Source organism: Pleurodeles waltl, chromosome 3_1 (assembly GCF_031143425.1).
Source record: "Pleurodeles waltl isolate 20211129_DDA chromosome 3_1, aPleWal1.hap1.20221129, whole genome shotgun sequence".
Taxonomy (NCBI): Eukaryota; Metazoa; Chordata; class Amphibia; order Caudata; family Salamandridae; genus Pleurodeles; species Pleurodeles waltl.
In genome coordinates, this window is record NC_090440.1 from 1,639,926,865 (window position 1) to 1,639,943,138 (window position 16,274).

Sequence of the window (16,274 nt, forward strand, 5' to 3'; positions counted from 1 at the left end):
GTGTGACCCGGAGCCAAAGCACTGGCAGCCCACCCCCTGTAAAGGCTCTGAAATTGGAGAGTGGACGACGGGACTGTGTGAAGACTCCTGGTGGGAAGACAACTCACATGGTTTCCAAGGGGATTAGAGAGTCAGCTGTGACTCCACCAAAGGTGGGGAAGGGCCAGAGGAAGTCTGCCCAGCCTGTTGTGAGTATCACGGCGGAGAAGGGCGGCATCATTCCCGGCGGTCGAGACCCAACCGCCAGCACCGTCGTCACTGGTCAGGAGACCACCGCCACCGCCGGAGTCAGTGCCCAGGAGGGCCCAAGTATCGTCACTGGTCAGGAGACCACCGCCGGAGTCAGTGCCCAGGAGGGGCCAAGTATCGTCACCGGTCAGGAGACCACTGCTGGAGTCAGTGCCCAGGAGGGCCCAAGTATCGTCACTGGTCAGGAGACCACTGCCGGAGTCAGTGCCCAGGAGGGCCCAAGTATCGTCACTGGTCAGGGGACCACTGCCGGAGTCAGTGCCCAGGAGGGCCCCGGCTGCCACAGCCCAGGTGGGCTATGAGGGAATGTCATGCCACACACCAATGCCCAGTCTAGGGAACGTCATGCCACACATCAATGTCCGTACCAGAACCGCCATGGTAAAGCACCGCTGAACAGGGCAAAGACCGCTACAGTGAAGACTGCTGAACAGGGCAAGCACCGCCATGGCAAAGCACCGCTGAACAGTCCAGAACCGCCATGGCAAAGCACCGCGGAACAGGGCAAAGACCACCATGGTGAAGACCGCAGAACAAGGCAAGCACCGCCATGGCAAAGCACCGCTGAACAGTCCAGAACCGCCATGGCAAAGCACCGCTGAACAGGGCAAAGACCGCCATGGTGAAGACCGCTGAACAGGGCAAGCACCGCCATGGCAAAGCCCCGCTGAACAGTCCAGAACCGCCATGGCAAAGCACCGCTGAACAGTGCAGGCACCGGGTAAGAATGAGTAGACCGCCACATCAAGCATCCTTATCCCATGTGCAGCTGGGACGGTGACGGGACAGGAACTTTCACGGGGAGACTAATCCAGTCTGGGCACCAGTCCCCCTCACGAGCCACTGGCGGATGTTATCTACTTTCGAAATTGAGGCTTTGAACTCCCCAGGATGGCACAGTGGGCAAGCCAGCCACTGTAGAGACTTGAGAGACTGTGGCTTTGCACTCCCCAGGATGGCACAGTGGGCAAGCCAGCCATTGTAGAGACTTGAGAGACTGTGGCTTTGCACTCCCCAGGATGGCACAGTGGGCATGGAGCCCCGTCGTGGAACTGGCTTTGCAGTCATCCGGCTGAGGTGCCCCCCATGCCCTTCCCCCTGAGGTGCCTGTAGTATTTCTATCTGATGCCCCGGCAGTGTTCTCTCCGATTGTGGTCAGGTATCTTTTGTGGGCCTCGCCCATGCATTTGTGGACTAGTGGTGCACGGACATTGATATGTACATATCTGCACTACTTCTCGTAATGTATTTATTTCTGCCTGATTTTCGTATATATCTGTATATTTTTGCAAAACATGTATATTGCAACATTACAATGTTTGAACGGATTTCGCTTTGTCTTTGCATTCTTCCGGGGGGATTGTGGGTTGTTACTGTGATTTTTGTGGATGCATTGGTGTGTATGTTGTAATATGCGAGGGTTGGGGTGTTTCGTGGGTGTCCCCCTAACTTTTGCCTCCCCCATGTCGTAGTTGCAGGCTCACCGTTGTCTTTGGCGCCTACGTAGATGGTGGTCGTAGAGGAGCAGAAAGACAAGCGCATGGAGTATTTGGAGTTCCGGCTCCATGGCGTCCTCGTTCCTCGTGGGATGTGTTAAGGTGAGCGTTTTCCCATTGCAAAAGCTGTTTCCGCCATGTTTTTATCCACGGTGAATCCGCCCCGGAAAAGGTGTCGGATTGGCGGGTTGTGATACTATGGGCGGTACATCGTCTTCCGCCTGTCTGTTGGCAGTGACCGCTGCGCTGCTTGTCTGTACCGCCGTGGCGGGAGGTGTGTTAAAGTGGCTGTCTTTGTTGGCGGTTTCCGCCAGGGTCATAATTCCCTTTTTTTTCAGCCGGCCTGTTTGCGGGATTACCGCAGCTTTAACACCGTCCGCCTGGGTTGTAATGACCACCATAGACCTGTACTTAATTACACACAGTGGGAACATTGTTCAATGCCACCAGTGGGGGGGCCCTAAAAATTATTTGGAAAAATTCACTTACTTTTCTGGGCATGATACAAGAAACTCCGAGTCATATTTTTTTCAAATTGCCTCGTCAAAAATTAGGAACATTTTGCTGACAGATACAAAACTGATATATTCAGATGCCTTTGTTTCCCGTCTTACCGTTGAAGCTTACGATCACTGGAAGAACAATATTGATTTAAAGAGTGTATGGGAGACACAGGATTGGCAAATACAGGGTAGGGAGGCCTTGTTTAGGGCATGCCTGATTCCTGAACATATTATTTTTTTGAATGACACTGTTCAACTGACGTCCTGCCTTGGGTTAGCAAAAATAAAAGAAAAAAACACGCCCAGTTTCTAGAAGAGCTAGATGCAAAAGTTCAGGCTGGTACCTATAATTCTTCACTTTCCAGTCCCGGCGGGTGGTTAGTATGGCCAGTAGACACCAATGGATGTCAGGCTCGTTTTTTTAATTCCTTAGGGGGTTTTAAGATTAGCCGGCCAGATCCTCGCTTCATCTCAGGTCAACACACGGGGATAGTCACTACGTACAATGTGGGTAAACTGTGTCAACAATGGGTATAGTCTAACACGTTAGCCGCAGCTTAAAGAACACCTGAACACACTTTCTGAAAATATAGACTTGCAGGACTTCCTGTTAGGTCCTAGGAAACAGCGCTCTAAAAGATTTGTATATGCAATGTATAATGAGATATGGAAACTTTCTCGGATAGAAGCCACTGCACGTTTAAGGCAGATAGATAAGGAAAACTAAGAAAGAACTTTGGTGGTTGTCGATAACGGCATGAACACCCTATCCAACATATTTTATTCGCTTACAAATATAGTGTCATCTACGATCGATATTATTCAGTCAGAAACGTCCCGTTTATACCATGGACAAAGTCAGCTGCGTTCTATTATGCTGCTTGGTTGGACGTTACAAACATTGAAAAATGGCCGTGTTCCAGGAGATAAATTAACGGTAGTGAACTGTTCGCTGCTTTTAATCTCTCTGAGAAACAACAGACAATGGCTAAAAGGGAAGCGAGTTTCACCAGGCTTCATATAGAAAAGCTGGAAAAGTTGCCTTTTACGATTGCAGAGAGTCCTTCGACTGTCTGGCTCATACATGGCATTATTAATCTGCCCATATCCACCTTTCATTTTTTTAAGTGCTTGAAACATCTTGCTGTGGCAGGTATGAGCGTTTGGGTGATAGCTATATTAAGGAAGAGTGGGAGTTGCCTTTTGATTATAAATGTCTGAACAGCGAAACAGAAGTCTTTCTTAGCGGAAGCGACTGTGAGACTACTGTTAGTCATTCTGTGATCTGCAAGCAGGTGGCCCTTTACGGCCACTGCAATGCCGGGGTCGCGAACTTGGCCTGTTTTCTGAAGGGTACTACCGTCTCTTTGATTCAACCAGCATTTCATGTACTTACCAATAGCAGTTACGTTGTGCTGAGAGATCAAAGCTGTTGCAGTATGCGACAGGGCATTGCCTACACAATTTTGATCTCTAAGGTCATTACGTGTTGTGGACATGTTTTATTTCCCCTCACACAAGAGATAAAGGTATCAGAAATGTGGCCACACATTGATGCTATTAATGTGAATTATGACAAGCTGAGTAGACTAAAGGCGCTACTGTTTCAGAAACAGGTCGCTTTGACATCCGCTAGAGAGACGTGTGCGCTCCAGATTGCGAGATCATCAGTCGAGATACAATCCCTATTAAATACCAACTTCCCCAAGCACTTTGGTGAGCTGGTATCCAGAATATTCAATGCCTCGAGCACTACTGGGATTGTCCACTTCTTTAAGGCTGTCGGGTCTGGATTTGTGTCCGTCTTCCAGGCTATCTTCAGAGACATCCCGTCTGCCATCCATTCACTCTTTTCTAGTGTGTTTGGTGGCTTTCCTATAATTTTGGCATTATTTGGCGGAATACTACTGCTGTTTTTTCTGATTCGCAGTGGTTGTCTCTTTACAGCTACACGGAGCGATGGAGCCACTGCCACCAGCACAACTGTGCCGTGAACGCATCGTTCAGATCTTCGATGCTTCCTTGCTGGAGGAACTAGAGTGGAATTGGTCATTGTCATTTCGACCACTCCTCTGGCGCGTGCAGCCGGCCTTTCACTGCGTATGGTGCTTCTTCGAACATTTGCCAACTGTGTGTCTTGCTGTCCTGCCAGTATCTCCTGTGGACCTAGAACTGCTGATGTCCCCGATCAGGGTTCATACACGGTCGTGCCCCATGAGACTAAGGCTGATTTGCGAGACCACTTATGAACACTCTGAGTTGGTTCTACCATCTACGGACAATGGCACTGATGCATGTGGACCCACAAATGAGACTATTGCACACTTTTGCTCTGTGAATCCATCCGCCCAAGTGATCGATCTCATATTAGACGATTTGGCCTAATTTTTTTATTACTTTTTGCAAGTTGACTTCGGAGCTAGTCTTCAAGATCATGACTATAGTTCCACGCCACAATGATTTACTTTGGCCTGCTGTGCTTGTCATGGTTGACTTTAAATCTCTTTATTATGTATTAAACGTTCAATTTTCAGCTATGTTTTTAACTTTGTTTTTTATGCTTCAATTTTAGTTCAGAGCAGCTTTTTTAGCTTTTGGATTACCTCACCTTCGGTGGCGGCCAGTACTGGCATCACACTTGTTACGGCAATGGGGAGGGTGTAGTAAATCCTAGTTTGTTTTAATGGGATAACGGGAGTTAGCTTAGCCTTTGGCTTGCAGACTCGTGCCCCCGTCACCTAGTGACTTTTAACCTACTTAGCTTGCTCTGTCTTAGACCATTTATTTAATTAATTCTTCTAAGATGGCTGCCTTGTTTATAGTTAGGCCTTTTTGTTTAGAGTTATGTTATCAGTGTCACCGCGCTAAGGCGTCAACTCATGCAACAAAGGCAAACAAACTGTAGGTGCTCACATTAGAAATTACCGTCCCAAGCATGCAGCATTATCTATTGTTTTGGAATAACCTACGTCAGGGGTCCAAGTAGATCTGTATAAAAACATCACACTTTAGACAGATAATCAGAGGGATTCCACCCAGATACCATCACTGCTATCGATGCTGCATGTCGCCTTGACGCTGACCCGGACTTTGTGTTCTTGCAAAGTCTGAGCTCGAGACCTCACTCAAGGTAACCAGGGTTGGGGGCTCCTTCCAGGGACCTGGCATTGGCAGATTAGGTTTAACATACCCAGCTCTCCTCTAGGTAGAAGGTTAGGCCTATTATGATGGGGTACACTGGCAAATGATAAACTTTATGTCTTTCTATGCTTATACAAGATGGTGGGGGTCTTCACAATCATGACCCTCATCTTTACACAATTCTATCTCTTGTACTGTTCATTATCCTAATCATTGAAGCCAATACGATTTACTGCATTGTATTAAATAAAAACTCTTGAAACATTACTGTATCTTCGTTATTGCCTGTGTTTTCGTTGAGACATAATATATCTGTGAGAAAGGGGTAATCTTAGTTTAACCACGACACTCCCTGAGATGTCATACTTCTGAGTCCATGCGTAAAGGCTGCCACAAATCACCTTTAACAGTTTGGGTTGTTGGTGAGGTACTGCTAGTGAGCCGGAAGGGTTGGGACTACAGTTGCAACTTGTTGTAGAATAGGCATAGTTACCTACAAACATAAGTACTGTCATCCTTGATCTAGCAGTCTTGCCCAGAGTAAGAGTCCAAACTACGACAAGCAATTTACTCTTGTAAATAAATATCTGTGTAAAGATTTCCTGTAACCTTTTGAGCTGGCTCTGTGCTATATAAAACCACAAATAAAGATGTTAGTCCCAATTCAGATCCGTTGCAGGGAAAAGATGTATCTCTCATTTAGAGTTTGGTGCTAAGTTCTTGAAATGTCAGGGATGAGGTAATTCTGCAGCTGGATGTATGATATTATAGCAGATTTCAAATTTTCTGCCCATAAATGGGAAACAGCTAATGGTAATAAGATTTACAGATTTCTGCACTGTTGTGTGGAGGAGTTTACACCTTTCGCTAACTGGTGTTAATCTACACATTTGTTTCTGTTAAAAATGTGTGGCTACTGTAGGAAAGTACCATCTTGCCTGGCATGTTACCCCCATTTTCCACTGTATATATGTTGTTTTAGTTGTATGTGTCACTGGGACCCTGCCAGCCAGGGCCCCAGTGCTCATAAGTGTGCCTGAATGTGTTACCTGTGTTATGACTAACTGTCTCACTGAGGCTCTGCTAATCAGAACCTCAGTGGTTATGCTCTCTCATTTCTTTCAAATTGTCACTAACAGGCTAGTGACTAATTTTACCAATTTACATTGGCATACTGGAACACCCTTATAATTCCCTAGTATATGGTACTGAGGTACCCAGGGTATTGGGGTTCCAGGAGATCCCTATGGGATGCAGCATTTCTTTTGCCACCCATAGGGAGCTCTGACAATTCTTACACAGGCCTGCCACTGCAGCCTGAGTGAAATAACGTCCACGTTATTTCACAGCCATTTTACACTGCACTTAAGTAACTTATAAGTCACCTATATGTCTAACCTTTACCTGGTAAAGGTTGGGTGCTAAGTTACTTAGTGTGTGGGCACCCTGGCACTAGCCAAGGTGCCCGAACATTGTTCAGGGCCAATTCCCCGGACTTTGTGAGTGCGGGGACACCATTACACACGTGCACTACATATAGGTCACTACCTATATGTAGCTTCACAATGGTAACTCCGAATATGGCCATGTAACATGTCTATGATCATGGAATTGCCCCCTCTATACCATCCTGGCATAGTTGGCACAATCCCATGATCCCAGTGGTCTGTAGCACAGACCCTGGTACTGCCAAACTGCCTTTCCCGGGGTTTCACTGCAGCTGCTGCTGCTGCCAACCCCTCAGACAGGCTTCTGCCCTCCTGGGGTCCAGCCAGGCCTGGCCCAGGATGGCAGAACAAAGGACTTCCTCTGAGAGAGGGTGTTACACCCTCTCCCTTTGGAAAATGGTGTGAAGACAGGGGAGGAGTAGCCTCCCCCAGCCTCTGGAAATGCTTTCATGGGCACACATGGTGCCCATTTCTGCATAAGCCAGTCTACACCGGTTCAGGGACCCCTTAGCCCTGCTCTGGTGTGAGACTGGACAAAGGAAAGGGGAGTGACCACTCCCCTGACCTGTACCTCCCCTGGGAGGTGCCCAGAGCTCCTCCAGTGTGCTCCAGACCTCTGCCATCTTGGAAACAGAGGTGCTGCTGGCACACTGAACTGCTCTGAGTGGCCAGTGCCAGCAGGTGACGTCAGAGACTCCTTCTGATAGGCTCCTTCAGGTGTTGCTAGCCTATCTTCTCTCCTAAGTAGCCAAACCCTCTTTTCTGGCTATTTAAGGTCTCTGCTTTGGGGATTTCCTCTCTTCACCTTCTGCCAAGGAATCGACTGCTGACCGCGCTGGAAGCCTGCAAAACTGCAACAAAGTAGCGAAGACGACTACTGCAACTCTGTAACACTGATCCTGCCGCCTTCTCGACTGTTTTCCTGGTGGTGCATGCTGTGGGGGTAGTCTGCCTCCTCTCTGCACTAGAAGCTCCGAAGAAATCTCCCTTGGGTCGACGGAATCTTCCCCCTGCTACCGCAGGCACCAAAGAACTGCATCACCGGTCCCCTGGGTCTCCTCTCAGCACGACGAGCGAGGTCCCTTGAATCCAGCAACTCTGTCCAAGTGACTCCCACAGTCCAGTGACTCTTCAGTCCAAGTTTGGTGGAGGTAAGTCCTTGCCTCCCCACGCCAGACTGCATTGCTGGGAATGGCGACTTTTGCAGCTACTCCGGCCTCCGTGCACTTCCGGCGGAAATCCTTTGTGCACAGTCCAGCCTGGGTCCACTGCACTCTAACCTGCATTGCACGACCTGCTAAGTTGTTCTCCGGCGAAGTGGGACTCCTTTGTGCGACTTCAGGAGAGCACCGTTTCACGCATCCTCGTAGTGCCTGTTTCTGGCTGCTGCTGCTGAGAGGGCTCCTTGTCTTGCTCGACGCCCCCTCTGTCCCCAGACCCAATTGGCGACATCCTGGTCCCTCCTGGGCCACAGCAGCACCCAAAAACCCTAACCGCACGATTTGCAGCTAGCAAGGCTTGTTGGCGGTCTTTCTTCAGGAAAACACTTCTGCACGACTCTCCACGGCGTGGGGGATCCCTCCTCCAAAGGGGAAGTTCCTAGCCCTTGTCGTTCCTGCAGAATCTCCAGCTTCTACTGTCCAGTAGCAGCTTCTTTGCACCCACAGCTGGCATTTCCTGGGCATCTGCCCATCTCCGACTTGCTTGTGACTTTTGGACTTGGTCCCCTTGTTCCACAGGTACCCTCGACTGGAAATCCATCGTTGTTGCATTGCTGATTTGTGTCTTTCCTGCAGAATTCCCCTATCACGACTTCTATGTCCTTTGGGGAACTTTAGTGCACTTTGCACTCACTTTTCAGGGTCTTGGGGTGGGCTATTTTTCTAACCCTTACTATTTTCTAATAGTCCCAGCGACCCTCTACAAGGTCACATAGGTTTGGGGTCCATTCGTGGTTCGCATTCCACTTTTGGAGTATATGGTTTGTGTTGCCCCTATCCCTATGTGTCTCCATTGCATCCTATTGTAACTATACATTGTTTGCACTGTTTTCTAATACTATTACTGCATATTTTGGTATTGTGTACATATATCTTGTGTATATTTGCTATCCTCATACTGAGGGTACTCACTGAGATACTTTTGGCATATTGTCATAAAAATAAAGTACCTTTATTTTTAGTATATCTGTGTATTGTGTTTTCTTATGATATTGTGCATATGACACTAGTGGTACTGTAGGAGCTTCATTCGTCTCCTAGTTCAGCCTAAGCTGCTCTGCTAAGCTACCATTATCTATCAGCCTATGCTGCTAGACACCCTATACACTAATAAGGGATAACTGGACCTGGTGCAAGGTGTAAGTAACCCTTGGTACTCATTACAAGCCAGTCCAGCCTCCTACAGCTACTGCATCTAAGCATCAAATACTATTGCATGATTCTGAATAAGGGCCACATCATAAAGGTGCAGTAAGCCAATTGATACACATCTCACATGTTTTCCTTGCTTTCAGAAGCCCTCGTTGCAAGTAGTGAGGTACATAGGGTAGAATTCCAGCATCTGACAATTACTGAAACTACTGGGATAACTAATTCCCATGTATGGGGAATAACAATGGAGATTGTTGTTTCTACAATGATTTTTGTAATTTGTCCCATATGATATTGACCATTGTGTTGGTGAGTCTTCTTATGAAACAGAAAGAGGAAATCTGCGTATTTTCTATTTGAGATGAACATCTTTTCGAGCAGAAGACATTAGTAGACTAGGCACACTATGTATTTCCCAGACTGAAAAAGTCTGTGTCCTGGGATAGTCTGGCAGCATTGGATTAGTAAATTACCTTCCTCGCTGAGCCGTAAAACGACAGACATTTCCCTTTCTAGGTAAAGCGTTACAGCTTTTTAATTAGTAAAGTAGTGTTCAAGCCCACATGGAATGAGTTGAAAGCAGCACCTCTCACCTGTTCTCTTCTCATGAGAGTTCAGTACACAAAGATTTTGCCAGAATACACATATCTGAGGCAGGTAAATTTAGAAATATTCATGAATAATTTTTCAGTTGGAATGATCTCCACCTTAGACGGGGACTACCTAGCTTTTATCTTTCTTTTTTGCATAATTGAACATCATTCTAAGCTTCTGAGCATTTTAGTTTGACCAACACTAAGGGGGTCATTTTGACCCCGGCGGGCGGCGGTCGCCGCCCGCCTGGAGGGAACCGCCATATGGCCGCTCCGCGGTTGAAAGACCGCGGAGGCCATTCTGGCTTTCCCGCTGGGCTGGCGGGCGACCGCCAGAAGGCCGCCCGCCAGCCCAGCGGGAAACCCCTCCCCACGAGGAAGCCGGCTCCGAATGGAGCCGGCGGAGTGGGCATGTGCGACGGGTGCAGTTTGCACCCGTCGCGTATTTCAGTGTCTGCTAGGCAGACACTGAAATACACAGTGGGGCCCTCTTACGGGGGCCCCTGCCGTGCCCATGCCATTGGCATGGGCACGGCAGGGGCCCCCAGGGGCCCCGCGGCACCCCCTACCGCCATCCTGTTCCTGGCGGGCGAACCGCCAGGAACAGGATGGCGGTAGGGGGTGTCAGAATCCCCCATGGTGGCGCAGCAAGCTGCGCCGCCATGGGGGATTCCAAGGGCAGCGGTAAACCGGCGGGAGACCGCCGGTTTACCCTTTCTGGCCGCGGCAGAACCGCCGCGGTCAGAATGCCCTTCGGAGCACCGCCGGTCTGTCGGCGGTGCTCCCGTGGCCGGTGACCCTGGCGGTCACCGGCCGCCAGGGTCAGAATCAGGCCCTAAGTGTTATTGTCTTGTAAGAAGACTGTGTGATCTGAATGATTAGATCTTGTTTATGTAATACATGTCTTCGTTCAATAACTCCTGTGGAAGCTTTGGCGTTTCTAGGTACATACAGTTCTATCCTCGCCCTTGTGTAGCACCTTCCTGCTCACGGTCTCTCATTGTGCTGATTATGAACAATTACCTTTACTATTAAATTTCAGGAGCTGTGTGCTTGCTTTTGTGTCGCAAGAAGAGGAATACTTTCTATGTAGATGTTTTTTCTTCTAGACATTCAAGATTGTGGACTATGAGGACGAGCTCGACTTGCTATCTGTCGTGGCAGTGACACAGACAGAAAATGAAGGAAGAGCTCATATTGGTTTCTACTGCAATGAGACTGGGACTTTGCTGAAAAACATCATGCTAGAGGAATCTTGGGATGTGGTGAGTTAGTAAGCTACACAAAAGGACTACATCTTCACTTCATTAAAGCCCTGGCAACTCCTAAAGCTTATTAGAAGCTTCACACGACTTTCATTTGTTTATACGTGTTTTGTATTGCCACAAAACATCCCTGGAAACCAGCTTAAATTCTAGGAGCTCTGAATATTCTACCTAACTCCCTTTTCTTCCTACAAAACCAGGTCAGTATGTCAAAGGGATATGTTAATGTTTCCTCCCTAGGCTCACTTGACTAGAATAGTTTACTGCTTATAGAGTACACTGCATGAGTGCACTGTTAACATGCAGTGGAAAACCCAGCACCCCTGTGCATTGGGTTGTGGTGGCGTGCTGTGGACCTATAGGCTGGGGCTGTATCTGTGACCTTGCACAGTGAGGAGGCAAAGGTTCTTTATCGCCATTCAATAGCCCCCAAATGGGACTGATTTATTGCTAAATTGTCAGAATCCCACAATGGGTCCACCTCCTCCTTCTGAGCTCTGCCATTGTGTTTCCCTCCTCACCCCTTCCCCACCCCACATTATAAGGCCCTTGATGCAAGAGCCCAGCTCAGGTCCCCGTGCTCACATGCCCTAACCTAGATATGTGTGGGGGGGTTTCTCCTCCAGTCCCCCACAGAGGGCCTCTTGGATCCTCCTCCTCAGCTGTTCGCCGGAGCCTTATCCCTCCTACTCCAGACCGCTGGACACCATCATTACTCTTAGCTTGGTGTAAGGCTCCTTGAACTACCTCCATCACCCGACACTCTCAGATTTCTATCCCTATCCTCTTTGTCATTGTCTCCAATAAACCCCTCCCCACCCTGCCCAATTTGCCACAGTTTAGCTTCCTTATGCACAGCCTGTCATTCACTGTTTTATCTGACGATACTCTTCGTATTGCGTTTTGGTCTATAACCTCACAAGCTCTTTGACACTTCTGATTTAGGTGCTGACTTGCTACTCTCCTTTCATGGGTTTTGCCTTAGTGAAGTGACTGTATGAATTGATTGTCATGATCTTGTACATTGTGCATTCTAAAAAACTCTATATAAAATTATTTAAAAAACAAAAAGTGAACTGCATGGATGGCTTCCTGCATCCTTGCAGTTCCATCGGCCTCATTTCACAAAAGGGAAAATCAGATTCCATTCTCTGTAATGAGAATGATTACCTTCAGTCAAACTTCTGTAAATGTTCTCTGCTCTTACTTCAGCATTATCATGGTGACTCAGAAGGAATACTTACTCAAATAGTAGTAGGGTCACTTGATGTCTTGAACCTTGAGCCTCATTGCTCTAGAGACCTTAGTTCAGACTACTGTAAATCCTTCCAACACCATTATGATTAGAGGAGGACAGAGTGTTGCATATCAACACATGGTAATTAAAGCTAATCTTTTCCTGGGCCCTGCCCCCGATCTCCAGGGAAAGATAGTTAAAGTGTAACAAGAAAAATTCTACAGGATTGTTTTCCATCAACCAATAGATGAGCAACTGCTCCCTTTACCTTCAAAGGCAGGCATTTAAACACTGTGGTGGTCATTATGACCCTGGCGGTCTTCTTACCACCAGGGCAAAGGTGTCGGTTTCACCGCCAACAGGCTGGCGGTGAAGACCACATTATGAGCGTGGCGGGTCGGCCTTTGCGAACCCCCCACATCTCCACTCATACCGCCAGGGCGGTTAGACCACAGAAGACCGCCGGCAGTATTAGGAGCTGCCTTTCCACCAGGGTTTCCTCAGTGGTAGCACTGCCACGAAAACCGTGGCGGAAAGGCTACTGGTGACACAGAATTTCTTCCTGTCACCGGTATATGACACCCCCCCCCCATCCCCAGCAAGCACAAAAAAAACCTGCCCCCCTTCCAGGTACAGCACCCTCTGCTCACTCCACATACTCGCACGCATACACCCACACTCATTCACCTACACTTAAATGCACACACTCACACACATCCATACTTGCATTCACCTCAGCATCCATACACGCATTCAACCATGCATGCACACACCCATTCAAACACACATACACACACCCATACATACACACATACACACAAGCAACAAACATGCATACACACACACAAACACCCACTCACACATGCACAAACAACACTCCCCTCCCTCCTATCCCCCTCCTCTGTCAGGCAGTCAACTTACCTGGTCCGGGGAGGAGACTGTCCGGCAGGGAACGGGAAGGGGCGCTCCCACCTCTGGCAGTGCCCTGTCATCAGGACACCGCCACGCCGTATCATTGCACATAATACGGCGGGTGATGTCCTTCTGGCGGGGCGGGTGGTGGAACCGCCCATGCGCCTCTGCCAGCTAGTACGACTACTGCTGGATTTCCACCCAAAGTGTGGCGAAAATCCAGCAGTTCCTGTAAAATTGTGGGCGGTCTTCTGGCACCCCAGTCTTTGGCAGTCTTCAAAGAAGACTGCCAAAGTCAAAATGAGGGGCTTTGTTTCCTGTGTCCCAACATCTCAATTGTTCTTATGAGAGTGAAAAATGTGTTAGCATGCCACCATACAGAGGGAGTATGATCTTCACACTACTTGGGGAATATTTAACTCTAAGTAAATGCTTTCAAAGTGGGCCTACATATGGAGGTGTTTTTAAAATAATTTGTTATTTTGCAGTCATTAGGAAAAGATGAATAATAGACCCAAAGACTAGGAAGCAACCCGTGTTTTTCAGGATCCTTCGCCTTTTCCCAAATGAAGGATCCAGGACCCTCACAGTAGTCTTCTTCTTAAACCTGAAATAGTAGATTATAAACTACTCCCTTTAATTTCTATGGCCCTCATTCTGACCTTGGCGGTCTTTTCGCGAGACCGCCGAGTTACCGCTGCGGTGAACACCGCCGACCGCGGCGGTATGCCGCTGTGCGCATTCCGACCGCTGGGAGCGTTCCGCCGGGAAACCGCCAGCAGCCACACTGGCGGTCGGCGGAAAAGTGGAGACTGGTCAACCTCCACCGCCACGCCAGCAGAACACCGCCCACAGAATTACGACCCACATATCTGTGTGGCGGTCTTCTGTTGGCGGTGTTCTGTTGGCGGTCACCTCCCCATGGCTCCCGTCGCCTCCCGGAGGACCAACGCACAAGGTAAGTTGACCGTCCGTGAGGGGAGGGGGAGGGGGGGTGTTGTGTGATGTGGGCGTGCATGAGGGTGTGCGTGTGAGTGTGTAGAGGGGGTGTGTGAGTGCGTGTATGCGGGCGGGGGGTGCTGCTGTGTCTATGGGTAATGTGTGCTGTTCGGCAGGTGCGCATGTCTGCATGTATGTGTGCGGGTATGTGTCCCTGTTGTGTATGTGTGTGTAGGGGGTGTGTATATGTGCATGTTGGGGGTGTGTGCATGTCGGGGTGCATGTATGTGCATGTCGGGGTGGGGGTGGGGAGGGGGTTCGTACCACCTCTGGGGGGTGGCAGGGGGGTGGAGGGTGTGGGGGGAGGACTCGGGTGGGTAGTGGGGGGTGGGGGAGACCCCTATCAGTGCCAGGGAAGGAATTCCCTGGCCCCGATAGTGCTTACCGCCATGGTACGCATGGCGGTTCCCGACCGCCAGAAACCGCGGCGGTAGGCAGGGTCATGATACCGTTGGCGGTCTTGGGACGACCACCGGGCCGGAGTGCGCAAACTCCAGCCCGGCGGTCATGACCGCCGTGGCGGTCGGAGTGGGGAAGTGGCGGTCGATCGCGGCGGTGACCCCCGCGGTCAGAATGCCATTTTTCTGACCGCCGGTCTGTTCGCGGTCCGACCGCCACCTCTCCGCCGACCGCCAAGGTCAGAATGAGGGCCTATGTATGGTAGCCTTGTTCCTGAAGAACTAACTTTAAAAAATGTGAATGTGCCTTTATGAAACATAGTGGTGTTGAAGGCAATAGTAAATTTTCGCACAAACCTTTATTTAAAGGTGAAAGGCTTAAGTTTTGCTGTTGGTCTTTTGAGCAGCAAGTGAATCCTATTTGTTGAATCTGTCTTATCAGTTTTACGTGTTTGTATATTCTAGTAATTGTGCTAGAGCAAGCATTCAGAATCTGATAGTCTTTGGCATGCTTGCCAATTCACAGATACATTGAATAAAATAAAGTCTGTGTTCTCTGTATTCTGCTTGAGCAATGGACATGTGAACAAAACTCCTACAATGTACTGTATAATTTATCACCCAAGTGATTAAATTCTCAATCGGAGCAGATTACAAGCTTAGATGTTTTGGATAATCCTCCAATAAAACATAAAGTTTCCTATGATTTCAAGTTTTGTAGATGGAGAAATGTATTTCTGCAGTCTCTCTGAGCCCAAAGAACCATGCTGTGTGATGTTAATGCTGAAACATTGTATTAAGTTGAGGTATTTTGTTGGGTAATCTGCACATGATCCTTGTCCAGACCTTAATGAGGGATGACCGTTAGCCTTATAGTCAGCTTTTGAACCTCAAACAGAAAACACATCATGTGTGTGTTGTAGCTGCATTTAGCAATAAGCCACAGAAATAAAATAGATAATTCCAAAATTCAGCACCCAAAGATGATGTTGACGCCATCCTCTGTTGGATCATTGGAGATACCTCCCTCCACTCAGATTCCTCACAGAAAATAAAACAAAAAACTATTTTTCCTGCCATCTGTTGGTGAAAGCAACTTGTGCAGATTTGTATACAAATAATATTTCAAGCTTTCTTACACCTGAGATAATATGAAAAGGTCAGAGAGTTATTACAGGAGTTGCAAACTAGTAGAAATCCCTTGACAGTCTGCCCCCACATTGGCACGTTCCTCCTTGGAAGAGTTAGGAGGCATGAATAGGGTCCTGGATATGGATGTTTAGGTTCAGAATGTATGTACATCTAGAAGGCATGTGAAGAGACAGGTTAGTAAGCTGCTTTCTAAAGCTCAAACCACCAGGAGTTGATCAATTTGAGGAGAAAGAGGCTTTTACAAATAGAGGAAACCAATGAATCAATTTAGGCAGGGAAATAGCAGTGTCAAAATGTGCTGGCTTCCAAAATCAGATGGTCATTTGCATTCTAGATTATCTGAAGAAGATGCATACATATTTTGGAAGTAATCTACAACTCTATAAGGTCAACTGGAGCTGTAAGGTTCCCTAGAGGAATGCAGCAGCAGACTGTTCTGATGAAGCCAGGGGTAATAAACAGGCAAACCCACTGGTCAAATTGTAGGTTCCAGAAGCACCTCTGACTGT

The 16,274-nt window shown here is 48.2% G+C and overlaps 1 protein-coding gene across 4 annotated transcripts in view; it reads left to right on the plus strand.

Moving 5' to 3' along the window:
* The window catches only part of DCAF17 (DDB1 and CUL4 associated factor 17), a 444,850-nt gene that overhangs the window by 384,836 nt on the left and 43,740 nt on the right, over nucleotides 1-16,274 (plus strand). For 3 of the 4 annotated variants that reach the window (XM_069225322.1, XM_069225323.1, XM_069225324.1), the window contains one exon: nucleotides 10,912-11,067. The exons of the other annotated variant lie outside the window; for it this stretch is intronic. In XM_069225322.1, the coding sequence (XP_069081423.1) occupies nucleotides 10,912-11,067 (156 nt within the window). The remainder of the gene's footprint in view (nucleotides 1-10,911; nucleotides 11,068-16,274) is intronic. 4 annotated transcript variants of the gene reach the window in all.